At 38.1% G+C, this 20874-nt stretch overlaps 1 protein-coding gene across 2 annotated transcripts in view; it reads right to left on the bottom strand.

Moving 5' to 3' along the window:
• ADAMTS6 (ADAM metallopeptidase with thrombospondin type 1 motif 6) overlaps positions 1-20874 on the bottom strand; it is a 305810-nt gene that overhangs the window by 40886 nt on the left and 244050 nt on the right. For both annotated transcript variants that reach the window (XM_073905405.1, XM_073905407.1), the window contains exons 18-19: positions 11807-11970; positions 11242-11380 (exon numbers count right to left, since the gene is read on the bottom strand). In XM_073905405.1, coding sequence (XP_073761506.1) covers positions 11242-11380; positions 11807-11970 — 303 coding nt within the window. The remainder of the gene's footprint in view (positions 1-11241; positions 11381-11806; positions 11971-20874) is intronic.

The following is a 20874-nucleotide window of genomic DNA, read 5'->3' as shown; positions in this document are numbered from 1 at the left end:
ATACTGCATTTATTAGAAATCATACTATCCCAAGAGGGAATTTTTTCTTTTCTTTTCTTTTTTTAAGATTTTATTTATTTATTTGAGAGTAAGAGAGAGAGAACAGTGGTGGGGGGAGACAGAGGGAGAGGGAGAAAGAGAATCTCAAGCCTCATGTAGGGCTCGATCTCATGACTGGAAGATCGTGACCCACACCAAAACCAAGAGTCAGATACCTAACTGATTGAGCCACACAGGCACCCCTCCCTGGAGGGGTTTTCTATCACTCCTTAGATATTAATAGGAATGTCTTCCATGGAAAGTGTCTAACTAAATTAAAGTTTTCCTTTATTTGAAAGACTGTATTTTCAAGTAATTTCTACACCCAATGTGGGGCTCAAACTTATGGCCCCAAGATCAAGAGTCACATGCTCTACAACTGAGCCAGCTAGGTGCCCAGAAGCTTTTCTTTCTTTCTTTTCTCTTTTTTTAAAGATTTTATTTATTTGTTTGAGAGAGAGAGCATGGGCGGGAAGAGGGGCAAAGGGAGAGGGAGAGGTGGAAGCAGACTCCCCCGTGAATGAGGAGCCCCACACAGGGCTCAATCCCAGGACCCTGAGATCATGACCTGAGCTGAAGTCATAGGCTTAACTGACTAAACCACCTAGGAGCCCCCGAAGCTTTTCTTCTAGTTATATACAACACTTTCTTAGAACCAAAGAGCAAATATTTCAGATTTAAGTTATAAAAAACTGTATAGCTTATTAATTTCCTCAAGTAAAAAAAATGGGAATAGTAATATCAGAAGGTCCTATAAAATAGGGATGATTACTGCCATTTAAAAAGGCTTAATTTTTTTCCAAAAGCATTTTAAGCATAATCCCTTGTAAAGATGCATAATGTTATGACTGTTAAAATGCAATTTAGGACAAAATATTTGTGAAGTGAAACAGGACCTGTGACACACAAATCATTAATACAACAGGAATGCACTTAAATTTTGCTTTCAGCCTTACCCAAGTTTTTCAGCGAGTGAATATGTGTACAAGGCCCTAATCATGTTAGGGAAGAATATAATCTCTAAAGCAACAGAAATGAGATGAAACAGGGAGGAAAACAGCACTAGGGGAAATGTTTGGGGTCAGTGGAGACTTCTTGCCTTCAGCTATACATCCTAACATTAGAGAAAATGCAAGCCACAATATGCAGGAGTAAATAGTAAAAAAATCAGCCTACCACACCAAACATTCATATGTAAGACTTTTTACAAGAAGTTAGAAAGCTTAAATAATATTGAAAATACACAGGAGATTCCAAAAACAATTTTAAGTGTATTACATAAGGGAGGCCACATGCTTAAGTAAAAAGATAAACAGAAATAATTATTATAGACAAATAAATGAGCAAACATATCCTCCAGAAGTGTGAACCAACCAAGAACATGAGTTTGCCTAGAGCAGTTGCTCCTCTCCAGGGCATGCTGTCTGAGAACTGAGACAGTGCCATTGAGGGCTACAGAGACAAGGCTATCCGGAGCTGTGATGTTCACAGGTGCCTTGCTATGATGCCTGGCACAGCTAACCCCATCTATTATAGGGTACTCTTACTTCCCAACATTGAAAATGACCTGAAAGAAGGGGATGTGGGAGAATGTGAATAGGGGAAAGCCACGGTCAGTGCAATGATAGACCTTGTCTAGTCCTACAAGTATTTTATATTTCAAAGACCAAAGAGAAAATCTGAGAACAACAAACACAGATGAATGCAAATCTTTATTTTTATTTTTCTAAACTCAAGTCACTTTTTACAAGGGGCTTGCATTATTAAAAATATCACAGTGATCTATTTTATGTCTAAGTTGGTGTATACAGGAATCAAATGTAAAATGACTCTCATAGTTTCAAACAATAGTACATTGTGTTACTTCAAACAGAAATGATCTTTTATAGGGAATTTTCCTTAAAAACTAACTATATAACCATATTTCTTCAAAGGGAAATAAATGGCAATGAGTAAAGTGCTTTTAATTATTCAAACTAAAATTTCCATCTGTTATCTTTTATTTAACCTTGAAAGTAACTTTTGTTATTTATTTATTTATTCATTCATTCATTCATTCATTCATTCATTCATGAGAGACAGAGAGAGAGAAAGAGAGAGGCAGAGGGAGAAGCAGGCTCCCAAGGAGCAGGGAGCAGGGAGCCTGATGCGGGACTCAATCCCAGGACCCTGGGATCATGACCTGAGCCGAAGGCAGATGCTTAACCATCTGAGCCACCAGGCGCCCTGAAAATAACTTTTGGATGGTAAGTCCTAAATCAAAGAGAAGCAAACTTTGTTATAAGATTTGACCTTTTTATGTCTTTCATACTTAATTTCAATCAAGTCTACTTTGAATCTTGAAAAACAACTGGATTTTCTTTTCCTCTCTCTGCTCCATTTTGGGACTCCTCCACTGTGAACTTGTATCAAAGTTAGAGTGTATAAGTCCTTTATAAGCTGTAATACATATTACATATTATCATTATGTCTATAAAAGTCAACTCTGAAAACACTTGTTTGTTTGAAGCACATTCTGTTAGTTAACTAATACTGTGAATTGACTATGTTAGTGACGTTAAAAATGCTAGGTATCTTGGGGTGCCAGGCTGGCTCAGTTGGTACAGCATGTGACTCTGGATCATGGGGTTGTGAGTTCAAGCTCCACGTTGGGTATAGAGTTTACTTAAAAATAAAATCTTTTTAAAAAATGTTAGGTATCTTAGAATTAGTGAAGAAATGAAAAGGACATCTGCGAAAATGTAAGGCATTTACCTGTTTTATCTGGTACTATGAGAGCTGTTTTCTTTCAGTCAGGTATTAGTATAAGCCTAAAGATTGTATTATATTTTTTCTAAAAATTACTTTTAAAAGACAATTTTAAAATTGTTATGTTATAATGGAATTACTGTACTTTTAAGTGTACACTATCCTTGTGTCACGTCACTTTTGAAAATGAAATATATAACATGAACATATAGTGTTTCCATAGAAACAATGTAGAAATACCCAACTTTTTAAAGAGGCCAAGGCAATCTGTATGACAGAGTCATTAAAATAAATTGAAAAGTATGTCATTAATAAATGGAATAGTGTAGGGGCATCTGGGTGGCTCAGTCAGTTATGCATCTGCCTTAGGCTCAGCTCATGATCCCAGGTCCTGGGATCGAGTCCCACACACATTGAGCTCCCTGCTTAGTGGGAAGTCTGCTTCTCCCTTTCCCTCTCCCCTCCCTCCCCGTTCCTGCTCTCTCTCTCTCAAATAAATATCTTTCAAAAAATAAAATAAAATAAATAGAATAGTGTAGATTATTACATAAACTTGTTAGGTAGCAAATTGCAAAGACAAATTTGCTATCAATTCTCTTAAATATTTAGGGTATTTTTTCTTTTCTCTTTCTTCTTCTTTTTCTTTTTTTGCTTTAATCATCCACCAATCTTAAACTGAACTAACAAAGATAGAGGAAGGAAACATATTCAGGACACAACAGAAGGAAAACTTAATACAGATATGAAGGAAAAGTTTACACAGTATTCAAGACCTCTAGTTCCTTAACTGGAAGTACAGAAGAGGCTCTGATTTTAAACTCTGAACATCACCAGGACCCTGATTAAGGAGTTTATATGCATTTTTTCCTTTTATGAAATGAAATTCAACATCTATTGGAAGAAAGGGAGAGGACTAATTTTTATCTACTTTAATGACACTCATTTTATCTTAAATCAAGAGTTCTCAAAATTTCCTGGTTCACTGACACCCTTAATGTCTCAGTAATTTTTTCACAGCCCTGCTAGGCAGAAAAAAAAAAATCTAAGAGTTTTACTTTTTAAGTAGTTAGGTCCAAACAACTTAGTAATAATTGGTGTGGTAAATGACAAATGTCACTGAGTTTTCATCGAAAATGTACAACCTTCTGCTGTGTCTTTTGTGAGTGTTGCAGTATTCTGGGGCACTGTGGTGCAGTTTGAAAAATATGGGCCTATATCAGGAAAATGTAAAATAGTAGTCAGAAACTGTGTAAAGCATCCTAAAAATATTAAAGAATAGAAACCAGCTCCAATATGTATAAGAATCCAGATGAATCAGGTGATAATCACAAAAAGAGTGAATTTAAAAAATTTGTCCTAGCTAGAAAGAAGAAACACATAGAATATCTTTTAAGTTTGTATGCCTTTCACACACACACACACACACACACACACACACACACACACACACACGGCTTAAGATGACATCCAGGGGAGGGGCGCCTGGGTGGCTCAGTTGTCAAGCATCTGCCTAAGGCTCAGGTCATGATCCCAGGTTCCTGGGATCAAGCCCCACGTCAGGCTCCCTGCTCAGCGGGAAGCCTGCTTCTCCCTCTCCCACTCTCCCTGCCTGTGTTCCCTCTCTCGCTGTATCTCTCTCTGACAAATAAATAAAATCTTAAAAAAGATGACATCCAGGGGAAAAAAGAAAAATAAATAAAATAAGCATCTAAATAAGCATGAAACATACAAGAAAAATCAATTAGGCTATGTAAATATAAAATAAAAAGTAATGATAAAATTTTAAGTGGTCAAAAACAATTGATCAGAAGCATTCCTGAATAACCCCATAGTATATATACAAAAAATCTGTACTATGATCTTTAAATAAAATCAACATTGCCTCTAAAAATAAACCTATTTCTTCCTTCTCCCCCTCAATGTAAGTATAGTTTTAGCTTATCTTTTTCTCCCTGAGCTGCCAGGCAATGTTCAACAAAGAGATACCAACGTTTGTCAGCACAAACCTGACAAAAATGAGTTCTTTGGTATGCAATTTTGTACTTCTTTTTTAAAGATTTTATTTATTTGACAGAGAGAGACACAGGGAGAGAGGGAACACAAGCAGGGGGAGTGGGAGAGGGAGAAGCAGCCTTCCCACTGAGCAGGGAGCCCGATGAGGGGCTCGATCCCAGGACCCTGGGATCATGACTTGAGCCGAAGGCAGATGCTTAACAACTGAGCCACCCACGCGCCCCATGCAATTTTTGTACTTCTACACAAAGATAAAGAAAGAAAACCATTCGGAAAAAAATTTAGAGAAAATAATTAGAGGTGTCAATAGAGCCAATTGCAGGTGAAAGACTATATTTAGAGCATAAATTTCAAAAGAATACATGTAAAATATTTATGTATTTTTGACTTTTCTTAACATCACAAGTAAAGCACTCTTTTTTAATTTAATTTAATTTTATTATGTTTTGTTAATCACCATACATTACATCATTAGTTTTTGATATAGTGTTCCATGATTCATTGTTTGCGTAAAACACCCAGTGCTCCATGCAGTACGTGCCCTCTTTAATACCCATCACCAGGCTAACCCATCCCCCCAAACCCCTCTCCTCTAGAACCCTCAGTTTGTTTCTCAGAGTCCATAATCTCTCATGGTTCGTCTCCCCCAATGATTCCCCCCCTTCATTTCTCCCTTCCTACTATCTTCTTTTTCTTTTTTTTTTTAAGATTTTATTTGTTTGACAGAGAGAGACACAGCGAGAGAGAGAGCACAAGCAGGGAGAGTGGGAGAGGGAGAAGCAGGCTTCCCGCTGAGCAGGGAGCCCGATGTGGGGCTCAATCCCAGGAGCCTGGGATCATGAACTGAGCCTTAGGCAGACGCTTAACGACTGAGCCACCCAGGCACCCTACTATCTTCTTTTTTTAAGTGCTCTTAAGACTTTCTTTTTAACAGAACAGACACAAACTTGAATGCAACACTGCAGTGACTCTCAGTTAATTGGCTTTGGAAAGCTTTGCTTTAAATCCTATGGGTTGTACCAAATAAGAGGAGGGGTGAGGGAGGCTTCAGGTGGAAAGAGAATGGTTAAAATGGCTGGAAATGAGAGCACATCAAGAAAGGCAGGGAAGGAAATTATCATGAATACTGCTGCATTTTGCAAAGATTCATTCCCCAATGAAACAAAATCTCCTAAAACAATAGATGACTTTCTCTAGAACCATGTCACAAAGAGAAAAAAGTTATCAGTTTTCACAAATGTTGAGTTAAAACAGGAGCCATATGCCTCTGACTTGTGTTTAAATTAAACTTGGTTGAGTTTATAACCACTTATTCATTATAACTCCCTAAGTACCAAAGAAATTTGAAATTAGAGGGAGAACTTTGGAAAACCTGCTTAGCACAATTTCAAAGGTCTTAGTCAAAAGGTTAAGAAACAATACTTAACAGTTTCAGTCAGTTTTAAAAGCACTGATCAGATGCTTCTAAATGATCCATCAGGTACAGAGAGCATTAAATAAACTGAAAAAAGCTTTCTAAAGGCATTTCCTAGGCTGATAGCCACACTAAACAAAATTACAAAATTAACTGGCATTCTACCACATTTTTCATTCCCTCCACTAATGTCCTGTTCTACTTTCCCACCCCAAATACTTATAAATAAATCTCATTAATCTTTGCATTATTTAACTAGTAGCTAATTAATAACAGAAATGTGAGTTAATGCTACCAGTGGCATTTGCATCAATTATTTGAATACTAAATAAACTTTCCATCAGCCTCAATGGCAGGACTTCTCAACCTTGGCTGCACATTAGAATTACCTAGGGAGTTTTTGAAAAATCTGATGCCCAGGCCACACTCTTGACAAATTAAATCAGAACTTCTGGGGGGCGGGCCCAATCATCAGAATTTTTCAGTTCTCCAGGTGATTCCAATGTACGACCAAAGTTAAGAACCAATGACTTCAGGTAAAGCATTTGAAAAAATAAAACTTTGAACTAGTGAAGGAGATTTTTTTTTAATGGGGATTTATCATGTTTTTCTATGAATGTTGCCAACTGGTGGAAAGGCTCTGTTCAAGGTAAAGGACCATCTTTATTAAGAGAGAATGCTACATCTAAAAAAATCACTAGACAATTTCTAAGTCTTGATTTCAGGAAGTTATTTCACTTGGGTTTTATCTACAAAATAGGAATAATAATAGCAATGCCTAGGCTCATGGCGCTGTTGATGATGATCAAATGTAATAGGGTAGCAGAAAATGTTTTATAAACTATAACATTTTATTTATTATTACATAGCTGAGCAGAACCATTTATCATTAAAAAGACTAGTTGTAATGTAGATTACAACTGCAATATGGATTATTACCTAAATGATTAGCCACTTTGCTTTAATAGGCATTTACTTTATGAAATCTAAGGGTGTAGCCCAGTGTTTCTCATTAAGTATGGTTCCTGAGCCACTAGCACCAGCATCACCTGGACACCTTTCAAAAGTGCAAATTTTTGGGGTCTATCCCACACCTACTGAATCCAAAATTGGAGGCAGAACCTAGCAATCTTATTTGAATAAGACATCCAGGTAATTCTGATGTTAAAATCTGAGGACCATACATCCAACCAAAGCGAGTAAAAAGTGAGTATGTATGACTAATATCAAAGGAAAAATACAAAGTATTTGTTATTTGAAACTTTAAAAGTTGCAGTGCAAAGACACAGTGGCCTAAATTACTACTTTAAAAAAATTCCTAAAGCTTTGTATTCAAAAATAATATAATTCTCTTTACCCAGCTGAGCTTTATCAGTTAACACATTAATCATGAATACAATGGTAGTATATAAATTTGGGAATCAGATAAATCACAGAGCATATAACACTCTGGATAAGGAATAAAGAAACAAAACTCTAGTAGGAGTTAACAGTAGTTCAGAAAATAGTCAAGTTTTAATTCAGTGGGCCTGAGTGTCTCTCAGAGGAAGAATCACAACTGTATCTTAAAAATCACATTTATCCTGAAGACAACACCCCACAGCATCTCAATGTTCTTATTCAGGCTAAGGAAGTGTTTCATCACTTACTCAGAGAAAAGACCATTACTTAGACTGAATCACCAGCAATATTTCCTGCAGCATGAGATTTGTCATTAGGTCTGCTAAGCAACAGAAAAACAATCTCAAAACTTCTTATCTTAAAAGATATCTTAAGAGAAAGCTATCAACATTGCTCCCAAACCCAAAGTTTGTTATTTGCCACTAATAAAACATATGCAGGAGAGTAATAGGTGAGATCACTGAAGAGTCTTGTGAGATTGCAACAGAAAGTTCTTTGAGATCTTTCTTGTTTTCTGTTTTTCCATTTTAAAAAAATTTGGTGTCCTCAAGACACCTAGCATCATCCTGGAAAGAGGAGAGTGAAATATCCCAATTAAGAACTGACTTTATCCCTTGGGGCACCTGGGTGGCTCAGTAGTTAAGTGTCTGCCTTGGGCTCCGGTCATGATCCCGGGGTCCTGGGATCGAGCCCCATATGTTGGGTTCCCTGCTCAGTGGGAACCTGCTTCTCCCTCTCCCATGCCCCTTGCTTGTGTTCCCTCTCCTACTGTCTCTCTCTCTCTGTGTCAAATAAATAAAGTCTTAAAAAAAAAAAAAGAACTGACTTTATCCCAACTAAAAACTGCCCCATCTCCCAAGAAAATGAACAATTCTCAACACTTATTTCCTATACTGGAAAAAGCTAGCACAAGTAAATAATTGCCAAAATAATTGATTCCTTTTGCTCATCCATTCATCTCTAAATATTTATTGAGTACCTAGTATATTCCAGATATTGTTCTAGGTGCAAAGTGAATCTAGAGAGGATGCACAGACATCAGTGAGGAGGGCATAGATTTTATGTCTCCAGGTTTGTTTCTCTGTCAACCAAATCATTAGTACTCAAACTTGAGCGAGCATCACAATCACCTGGAAGGCTATTTAAAACAGACTGTTGAGGCCCGCCCAGAGTTTCTATTCAGTAGATCTGAGATGGGGCCCCCCCAAAGTAGCATTTCTAATAAATTCTCAGGTGATGCTGATGCTGCTGGTACAGTGGCTGCACTTTGAGAACCACTTACCAAGCCAGCCAAATGGCAGCTCTTCACACTATCCCAGCCGACTTCCAAGCACTGTACATCTCTCTTCCAAAGAAGGCAATGGCCTCAAGACTGCCTCATGCCTGCTGTCATAAGCACGCACAACTGAGCAGGATTCCAGTTTCAAGAACCACCTCAAATATCTACGATCAGTAGGCTCCAGAACAGAGGGGAAAAAGTACAAATAACAGAGAAATTTCTCCTTCCAGAGGATTTTCTCCCTCCTTGTTCTTCTCTTTGTTTTATCCCCTACCACAGGAAATCATTTTTGTATTATGATTTCCCAATGAGAGTGTTATAGAAAAGAATAACACTCCTTTAGAGTTTACATATATCTTTACTATAATCACAGCTTTTCTTCTAAGTTCAGTTCTCAGGGCCTAACACCGCCCTATTTGTCGGACTATCTCCTTTTTGAACAAAAGAATCATAGGGTTAGAAGGAACACTGAGAATTCACTTAATCCCTCCTTGGCCTCAGACAAGACTGTGTCTAAACCATCCCCAAATATAGCAATTTTCAGTACAAAGACGAACAGGCACTAAGAATTTCTCATTCAACATTCTGTCACAGACTTGAAGATACTAATACACTTTCCCTCAGCCTTCTCTTCTCCAAGCTAATCATCCTCAACATATAGACTTTCCTCATTAGATTTCCTAAACTTTATTTTGACTCTTCCTTAATAACTTTATCCTACCTTATACTTCAGGGCCTGAATTATATATGTACAGTTATCATGAAGACTTTTTTGTTTTGTTTTTTTTTTGGTATGTGAAAGGGATAAGTTAATTTATAGCTTGAACAAAAATGAATTTATTGGAACAAAGAAAGATATATGTATAAATGCCACCAAAATATAATACGGTGGCATTCACTTGAACAATTAATTTCAAATATCCTTTATTTTATTAAAATATATAATAATGCCTTATAGTTTTTAAAACTTTACATTATAAATCACTAGCCATATCACACATAAAACGGAGGAATTAGAGATCTTTTAAAATATGCCACAAATTATATATAACCATGTTTCATGACACCTCACACAGGAGAAGACATTATTATTATTATTAATTTGCTTTTTTGATGTTTTATATCGTGTTTACTACTAAAGTTGAAGTTATAGCTAATCAATGATTTATTTCTGAATGAGTCTAAAAATACTGAATATATTATATAATAATCAGTTCTGTGAAAATAATTCCTCCTCAAGGAGGAGCCTCAAGTATCAGAGGTGTTTAGAAATTCAATGAGTACAAGACAAGATAGGGTAAAGGTCATGTCCAATGACGTGTTTCTGAGCAGTTTAGAAAGGGAAAATAGGTAATACATTGGAAATGGGAGTAAAATGGGATGATTCACTTTATTTCTATTTCTCCCGTTCTAAATAGCACTATTCAAAATCAATCTTTGCTTTTGGAATGGTGAGGTCCTCTAGCTCAGCCTAGGCCTGAGGGATAGGGTTGCTTCCTTGCCTATTGGGACCAAGGTGTACGGTGGAGGCGATGCATTTAGTCTCCAGAGAGAAGGAAGATGCTGCTTGCACAGCACTTCTACTCACCAGTCCATGCAGCAGCAAGGGTGTTGGCTTTGAAGGAAGCCAACTGTCCTGCTCTCCCAGCCAGAGGTAAAGAATTGCATTGGTGGCCACTAGAGGGAGGAGGATTAGGAATAGAGTAAATTGTGGGGAAAAGGCACCCATGAAAAACGCACATGGGACAACCAACACATCACCAACCACCGCCTAGCAGCTACCTCTCTGAGGGACTATAATGGGGTCAGCATACACCATTAACCCGGAGACCCAGACACCAGGAATTATCGTAGTATCCCAGCATACAGCCCCTTAACTGTGATGGCTGGAGAAGGGAGTTTGAATAGGTTTGTGGGAAACACACAACCACACAAACACAAACACGCAAGCACACAGACATACATTCTCATCCCCCATTACAAGAAGTTGCATCTGTGCCGTCTGATTCTTGCTCATTTTCTGATTTAAAACTCTTGATGTTCTTTACCAAGAATGTGTTCACGAAAAGCAAACAGCCCACCTTCAAGATAGTCTTGGGAGAAGCACCAGCAGAGACACTCATTGTGCCAAGATGTATTTTACCAACAAATCTGTACAAATTACATGAGGTTAAAAACAAACGGAATATAATATAATTAAAGCAAAGTTTCTTTTGCTAAATTACAGCTTGAAGCAAACCTGCAAGAAATGTTTCCAATTAGCTTCTTTAGCAAACACAAAGCATAGCTCAGAATATGTTTTGCTTTCCATCTGCCCTCTGGGTGGGCTGCCTAGTGGGTGTCTTACCTCCAGCACAAGTAGCTGAGCATTCTGACCAAGGCTGATGATTCCACGTAAAGCCAACTTCATTGTCTCCACTGCCAGTCCGAGTGATGGGAACGTTGAATTTATACCTAATTCCCAAATTCTGTTCCTGAAGCAGAACCTGCCATTGAAAACAACTGGTGAAGATAATTAAAATACAATGAGGCTTCATTCAGATACTTTTTATTTCTTTTGAAGAAGAAATGTCATAAAGTAAGTCTTACAGGAAATTTGAGATAACTTGTAGAACACATGCACTTACACTGAATTTTCTCCTTCCATTTTCATGGGTAATTTAGAACCATTTCTCTCACATGCCTTGTTTGGTTACAAAAATATTACTTAAGCAGGCATTGAAAAGATCAAGCCATATGGAAGGAGCAATATGGCCTTAAGCTTACACAAATTTGATACCCTTGGATAAACCATTTTAGGTTCATTAACCTTGATTTCACCACCTGTAAAAGAGAGATAATAAAGCCTGCCCCTCTGTATCTCACAGGGCAGATTACAAATGGTAGAAGTTAAGTGGCAAAGATACATTTACCATGACAATGAGATTTTCCGAGGTGGGACCTAGAGCTTCCAAAGATTCTGGTTCATCAGTTGGTCTCTTGTAGTGAAAAGCTGTCCCAGCAACATCAAACTTCCGAGGCCAGTCAATAGTCCAGGCACCATTAATATAGTAATCATCCCCTTCAGATTTCAAAGCTAAAAAAAAAAAAAAAATCACAGTCTACCTAAAAATGTGAAACTTTATTTACCACAATGACATTTATTAACCACACTGGAGTATACAATGAATATCCATTCCATTTTCACTTAGAGATGGGATTCCTGACCACTTGCTTAAATACAAATTAACATGGTCATTTTCCATGTGAATGTCAAGAAGATATTAAGTATTGGGGGCGGAAAGGATGGCGGAGGAGTAGGAGACCTGGATTTCATCTGGTCTCAGGAATTCAGCTGAATAGGGATCAAACCATTCTGAACACCTACGAACTCAACAGGAGATCGAAGAAGAGAGTAGCAACAACTCTCTGAACAGAGAAGCGACCACTTACTGGAAGGACAAAATGACAAGATGAAAAAAATCACCTCAGCAAAAAGAACAAGTAGTACCGTCTGCCAGGGACCTAATCAATACGGACATTAGTATGATGTTGGACCTAGAGTTCAGAATCATGACTTTAAAGATACTAGCTGGGCTTGAAAAAAGCGTGGAAGTTATTAGAGAAACCCTTTCTGGAGATATAAAAGAACTAAAATCTAACCAAGTCGAAATCAAAAAGGCTATTGATGAGGTGCAATCAAAAATACAGGCACTAACTGCTAGGATAAATGAGGCAGAAGAGAGAATCAGCGATATAGAAGACCAAATGATGGAAAATACGCTGAGAAGAAGACAGATAAACAACTACAGGATCACGAGGGCAGAATTCGAGAGATAAGCGATACGATAAGATGAAACAATATTAGAATAATTGGGATCCCAGAAGAAGAAGAAAGAGAGAGAGGGGCAGAAGGTATATTGGAGCAAATTATAGCAGAGAACTTCCCTAATGTGGGGAAGGAAACAGGCATCAAAATCCAGGAGGCACAGAGAACCCCTCTCAGAATCAATAAAAATAGGTCAACACCCTGACATCTAATAGTAAAACTTACGAGTCTCAGAGACAAAGAGAAAATCTTGAAAGCAGCTCGGGAGAAGAGATATGTAATCTACAATGGCAGAAACATTAGATTGGCAACAGACCTATCCACGGAGACCTGGCAGGCCAGAAAGGACTGGCATGATATCTTCAGAGCACTAAACGAGAAAAATATGCAGCCAAGAATACTATATCCAGCAAGGCTGTCATTGAAAATAGAAGGGGAGGTAAAAAGCTTCCAGGACAAACAAAAACTAAAGGAATTTGCAAACACAAAACCAGCCCTAAAAGAAATATTGAAAGGGGTCCTCTAAGCAAAGAGAGAGACTAAAAGCAGCATAGATCAGAAAGGAACACAGACAATATACAGTCACAGTCACCTTACAGGCAATACAGTGGCACTAAATTCATATCTTTCAATAGTTACCCTGAATGTAAATGGGCTAAATGCCCCAATAAAAAGACACAGGCTATCAGATTGGATTAAAAAACAAGACCCATCGATATGCTGTGTGCAAGAGACTCATTTTAGACCCAAAGACACCTCCAGATTGAAAGTGAAGGGGTGGAAAACCATTTACCATGCTAATGGACACCAAAAGAAAGCTGGGTGGCAATTCTTATATCAGACAAATTAGATTTTAAAACAAAGACTGTAATAAGAGATGAAGAAGGACACTATACCCTACTTAAAGGGACTATCCAACAAGAAGATCTAACAATTGTAAATATCTATGCCCCGAACATGGGAGCAGCCAATTATATAAGCCAATTAATAACAAAAGCAAAGAAACACATTGACAACAATACAATAATAGTGGGGGACTTTAACACCCCCCTCACTGAAATGGACAGATCATCTAAGCAAAAGATCAACAAGGAAATAAAGACTTTACATGAAACACTGGACCAAATGGACTTCACAGACATATTCAGAACATTCCATCCCAAAGCAACGGAATACACATTCTTCTCTAGTGCCCATGGAACATTCTCCAGAACTGATCACATCCTAGGTCACAAATCAGGTCTCAACCGATACCAAAAGACTGGGATCATTCCCTGCATATTTTCAGACCACAATGCTTTGAAACTAGAACTCAATCACAAGAGGAAAGTCGGAAATAACTCAAATACATGGAGGCTAAAGAGCATCCTACTAAAGAATGAATGGGTCAACCAGGAAATTAAAGAAGAATTTAAAAATTCATGGAAACCAATGAAAATGAAAACACAACTGTTCAAAATCTTTGGGACACAGCAAAGGCGGTCCTGAGAGGAAAGTATATAGCAATACAAGCCTTTCTCAAGAAACAAGAAAGGTCTCAAATACACAACCTAACCCTACACCTAAAGGAGCTGGAGAAAGAACAGCAAATAAAGCCTAAACCCAGCAGGAGAAGAGAAATCATAAAGATCAGAGCAGAAATCAATGAACTAGAAACCAAAAGAAGCGTAGAACAGATCAACGAAACTAGGAACTGGTTATTTGAAAGAATTAACAAGATTGATAAACCCCTGGCCAGACTTATCAAAAAGAAAAGAGAAATGACCCAAATCAACAAAATCATGAATGAAAGAGGAGAGATCACAACCAACACCAAAGAAATACAAACAATTATAAGAACATATTATGAGCAACTCTATGCCAATTAGATAACCTGGAAGAAATGGGTGCATTCCTAGAGATATATCAACTACCAAAATTAAACCAGGAAGAAATAGAAAACCTGAACAGACATATAACCACTAAGGAAATTGAAGCAGTCATCAAAAATCTCCCAACAAACAAAAGCCCAGGGCCAGATGGCTTCCCAGGGGAATTCTATCAGACATTTCAAGAAGAATTAATACCTAGTCTCCTGAAACTCTTCCAATTACCTTGATCCTAAAACCAGACAAAGACCCCATCGAAAAGGAGAATTACAGACCAATATCCTTGATGAACATGGATGCAAAAATTCTCACCAAAATACTAGCCAATAGGATCCAACAGCACATTAAAAGGATTATTCACCACGATCAAGTGGGATTTATCCCTGGGCTGCAAGGTTTGTTCAACATCCGCAAATCAATCAACGTGATACAATACATTAACAAAAGAAAGAACAAGAATCATATGATCCTCTCAATAGATGCAGAAAAAGCATTTGACAAAGTACAGCATCCTTTCTTGATCAAAACTCTTCAGAGTATAGGGATAGAGGGTACATACCTCAATATCATAAAAGCCATCTATGAAAAACCTACAGCAAATATCATTCTCAATGGGGAAAAGTTGAGAGCTTTTCCCCGAAGGTCAGGAACGCGGCAGGGATGTCCACTCTCACCACTGCTATTCAACATAGTATTAGAAGTCCTAGCCACAGCAATCAGACAACAAAAAGAAATCAAAGGCATCCAGATCGGCAAAGAGGAAGTCAAACTCTCACTCTTTGCAGATGATATGATACTGTATGTGGAAAATCCAAAAGACTCCACCCCAAAACTGCTAGAACTCATACAGGAATTCAGTAAATAGCAGGATATAAAATCAATGCACAGAAATCAGTGGCATTCCCATACACCAAGAACAAGACAGAAGAGAGACAAATCAAGGAGTCGATCCCATTTACAACTGCACCCAAAACCATAAGATACCTAGGAATAAATCTAACCAAAGAGGCAAAGGATCTGTACTCAGAAAACTATAAAATACTCATGAAAGAAACTGAAGAAGACACAAAGAAAGGGAAAAACGTTCCATGCTCATGGATTGGAAGAACCAATATTGTGAAGATGTCCATGCTACCTAGAGCAATCTACACATTCAATGCAATTCCCATCAAAATACCACCCACTTTTTTCAAAGAAATGGAACAAATAATCCTAAAATTTGTATGGAACCAGAAGAGACCCCGAATAGCCAGAGGAATATTGAAAAAGAAAAGCAAAGCTGGCGGCATCACAATTCCGGACTTCCAGCTCTATTACAAAGCTGTCATCATCAAGACAGTATGGTACTGGTGCAAAAACAGACACATAGATCAATGGAACAGAACTGGGAGCCCAGAAATGGACCCTCAACTCTATGGTCAACTCATCTTTGACAAAGCAGGAAAGAATGTCCAATGGCAAAAAGACAGTCTCTTCCACAAATGGTGTTGGGAAAATTGGACAGCCACATGCAAAAGAATGAAACTGGACCATTTCCCTACACCACACACAAAAATAGATTCCAAATGGTTGAAAGACCTAAACGTGAGACAGGAGTCCATCCAAATCCTAAAGGAGAACACAGGCAGCAACCTCTTCGACCTCAGCCGCAGCAACTTCTTCCTAGAGACATCGCCAAAGGCAAGGGAAGCGAGGGCAAAAATGAACTATTGGGATTTCATCAAGATAAAGAGTTTTTTGCACAGCAAAAGAAACAGTCCACAAAACCAAAAGACAACCGACAGAACGGGAGAAGATATTTGCAAATGACATATCAGATAAAGGGCTAGTGTCCAAAATCTATAAAGAACTTATCAAACTTAACACCCAAAGAACAAATAATCCAATCAAGAGATGGGCAGAAGACATGAACAGACATTTTTCCAAAGAAGACATCCAAATGGCCAGCAGACACATGAAAAAGTGCTCAACATCGCTCGGCATCAGGGAAATCCAAATCAAAACCTCCATGAGATACCACCTCACACCAGTCAGAATGGCTAAAATGAACAAGTCAGGAAACGACAGATGTTGGCGGGGATGTGGAGAAAGGGGAACCCTCCTACACTGTTGGTGGGAATGCAAGCTGGTGCAACCACTCTGGAAAACAGTATGGAGGTTCCTCAAAAAGTTGAAAATAGAGCTACCATTGGATCCAGCCATTGCACTACTGGGTATTTACCCCAAAGATACAAATGTAGGGATCCGAAGGGGTACGTGCACCCCAATGTTTATAGCAGCAATGTCCACAATAGCCAAACTGTGGAAAGAGCCAAGATGTCCATCGACAGATGAATAGATAAAGAAGATGTGATATATATACACAATGGAATATTATGCAGCCATCAAAAGGAATGAGATCTTGCCATTTGCAACGACGTGGATGGAACTGGAGGATGTTATGCTGAGTGAAATAAGTCAATCAGAGAAAGACATGTATCATATGACCTCGCTGATATGAGGAATTTTTAACCTCAGGAAACAAACGGAGGGTTGCTGGAGTGGTGGGGGGGTGGGAGGGATGGGATGGCTGGGTGATAGACATTGGGGAGGGTATGTGCTATGGTGAGCGCTGTGAATTGTGCAAGAATGTTCAATCACAGATCTGTACTTCTGAAACAAAGAATGCAATGTATGTTAAGAAAAAAAAAGGAAGAAGATAGCAGGAGGGGAAGAATGAAGGGGAGTAAGTCGGAGGGGGAGACGAACCATGAGAGATGATGGACTCTGAAAAACAAACTGAGGTTTCTAGAGGGAGGGAGGTGGAGGGATGGGTTAGCCTGGTGATGGGTATTAAAGGGGGCACGTTCTGCATGGAGCACTGGTTGTTATGCACAAACAATGAATCATGGAACACTACAACAAAAACTAATGATGTAATGTATGGTGATTAACATAACAATAAAAAATAAAAAAAGAAGATATTAAGTATTTATAATGATATTAATAAAAAGAAATGAAAGTTTTACCTGGAGGAATAAACACATGGAACTAGCAAGGGAAATTATAACAAAAGCAATAATTGGGGATGAGCGTGAGAGTAGGGAGCAGACTTTCTTGCCTAAAACTTAAAACGATAATTATATGAATATGAGGTAAAGCGAACTTGTGGTACTGGCACAAGACAGACAGAACAATGGAGCCAAACAGTTAAGAATTACACCCAAGGCACCTAGTTGACACAGTCAGTTATGCATCTGACCTTTGCTTTCAGCTCAGGTCACGATCTCAGGGTCTTGACATCGAGTCCTGCTTGGACTCATGCTTAGAATAGAGATTCTATTTGTTTGAGATTCTCTCTCTCCCTCTGCCCCTCCCCCTGTATGCTCTCTCTCTCAAAATAAATAAATATATAAATTTTTAAAAAAAATTATTAAATTCTATGTTATATGAATTTCACCTCAATAAAAACAAAATTAAAAAAGAGGGAAAGAATAAATGCCAGGTGGATAAATATTTAAATGTATACATAGTTAAATAATAAAATGCTAGAAAGAAAATGTGGAAGAACTTAAAAAAATAATATTAAGGGGGCGCCTGGGTGGCTGAGATGGTTAAGCATCTGCCTTCGGCTCAGGTCATGATCCCAGGGTACTGGGATCAAGCCCCATATCGGGCTCCTGGCTTGGCGGGGAGCCTGCTTCTCCCTCTCCCTCTGCCTCTCTCCCTGCTCATGCTCTCTCTCTCTGTATCTCAAATGAATAAATAAAATCTTTAAAAAAAATAATAATATTAGGGTATGAAAAGTTTTTCTAAGCATGAGAAAAAAACCGCGGAAACGATAAAGAATAAGTTTAATAAATATTCATGCATAAGTTTTTAAACCTCTGTAGGAAAATAAGGTATTAAAAAGTTTTAAAAAGGGTTATTAGCACTACTATACAAAAACTCCCATAAATAAATAAGATGATGATAATTTTGATAATGATGATCAGGATTTGACAATGACAAACATGTTAGCATAAGTTTTTGTTAGCATGCTAGCTTCTTCAGAACCTTTATCACTGGGGCATCTGGGTGGCTCAGTTGGCTAAGCATCCAACTCTTGATTTCAGCTCAGGTCATGACCTCAGGGTTGTGAGATCAAGCCTCACATAGGGCTCCATGCTGAGCAGAGAGTCTTCTCTCTCTCTCTCAAGTAAATACATTTCTGGGTGCCTGGGTGGCTCAGTCGTTAAGCATCTGCCTTCAGCTCAGGTAATGACCCCAGGTCCCAGGGATCGAGTCCTGCATCAGGCTCTCTGCTCAGCAGGAAGCCTTCTTGTCCCTCTCCCACTTCCCCTGCTTGTGTTCCTGCTCTTGCTGTCTCTCTCTGTCAAATAAATAAATAAAATCTTTTAAAAAATAATAATAAAATAAAGTAAATACTTTTTTAAAAAATCTTTAAAAAACACATACACAAATTTTATCCGGCCAGATGAACAAGAAAATAAAAACAACCCTCCCCCCACCCGCCACCAGCAGCTTTGAATTCTCCTTCAATTTTAGCTGTCACTTTCCATTTTCTCAACTATTTAATGAATGGATCCTAACTGGATTTTTGCTGGTACTATAATAAATTCAGAAAACCCAAAGTATTTAAAAAGGAATGAATAAGGGAGGAAGATGTGGCTTTATGGACAGAGCATTACCAAAGGGAAAAATCTGATGTTAGGATTCTTATTTTTTAGTCTTTTGATGTGGAAAAGAATCCAAAATTATGGTGTAAAAATAAGAGGTTTTTTTTGTTCTTTAAGATTTACTCATTTATTTTATTTTTTTAAAGATTTTATTTATTTATTTGAGAGAGAGAATGAGATAGAGAGCATGAGAGGGGGGTGGGTCAGAGGGAGAAGCAGACTCCCCGCTAAGCAGGGAGCCCGATGTGGGAGTCGATCCCGGGACTCCAGGATCATGACCTGAGCCGAAGGCAGTCGCTTAACCAGCTGAGCCACCCAGGCGCCCTACTCATTTATTTTAGAAAGAGAGAGAGAGAGAGAAAGAGAATGGGGGTAGGAACAGAGGGAGAGAACCCCCAAGCAGACTCCCCACTCAGCACGGAGCCCCACACAGGGCTTGATCCCATGACCTATGAGATCATGACTTGAGCTGAAACCAAGAGTTAGACACTCAACTGATGGAGCCACCCAGGTGCCCCAATAAAGAGGTTTTCTAAAATAAAGGAAGGAAGAGCCTGATAATACTAGTGTTCTATCTAAAGAAGCATTCTAGATGTGGTCTTATTTTAAAAAAAGATTTAAGTCAAGGGGTTATTTCCAAGGGAATAGGAACTCATCCAGGTCTAGCTAGGGGTTTCTGAAGAGTCTAAATCTGTCTTAAAGGATCAAACATCAAAGAAATAGAATTTCCACTTCTTTCCATGTTGAGATAACTGGTACTGGACTTGCCCTCCAACTGTAAACAACTGGAAAGCTCACAAAACTTTTGAATCAGCTGTTCTTAAACATTACCCAGTCTGTGATACCTGGAACAAGACAGACCAGGTGAGTGGTAGAGGCACTTTCTTTCAGTGTAAGAATGGAAGAACCCAAGCAAAGCATGGTTGTCTCACTGAGTTAAAAGAGAGAGATCAGAAATTGAGAAGGCCAAAATAGTTGGAATTTGTAGGACCAGAAATCTAGAGTAGAAAGAGGGAACCTATTGCTGAAAAAATATATATATATATATATATATATATATATATATGCTTAGGATAAAATTCCATAAAGCCAGGCAAAAAACAAACAAACAAACAAACAAAAACCAAACAAATAAACTACCAGGGAACAATAAGCTGAAAAATGGCCAGAGCAAGAATTCAGAGTTTCAACCACTAAGACATTCAGTAGAGACCCAAAAAGAATGATGCCTTTTTAGTAGGGTTGAGTAGACTCAAGAGTAAAGGCTACTCTGCACTTACCCAGACAAAGCTCAAAAACAAGTCTCAAAAGATCAAGCTCATCTACAAGTTACTTAACACTCTTTAAAAGAAGAAAACAAAATCCAGACTCAAAAAAAAAAAAAGAAAAATTCACAATGTACAACATCAAATAAAAAATTACCACAAATGGAAAGAAACAGGAAAATCTGACCCAAACCAAGAAAAAGGCCAAGTAAAAGAAATAGACCCAAAAATGACAGAAATTATGGAATTAGCTAAAAAAATAACTTTCAAACAGCTATTATAATATAACCCAGGAATGTAAAGAAAAACAAATATAGTGACAAGAAATCAGGAGATATATATATATAGACATATATATATAGATATATATTCATAACTATA

This window comes from Callorhinus ursinus, unplaced genomic scaffold (genome assembly GCF_003265705.2).
Source record: "Callorhinus ursinus isolate GAN/ISIS: 27379988/994484 unplaced genomic scaffold, GSC_fseal_2.0 scaffold23, whole genome shotgun sequence".
NCBI classification, from domain to species: Eukaryota; Metazoa; Chordata; class Mammalia; order Carnivora; family Otariidae; genus Callorhinus; species Callorhinus ursinus.
The sequence above is the reverse complement of the archived record's forward strand: the minus strand, read 5'-3'. Positions and strand labels throughout refer to the sequence as shown.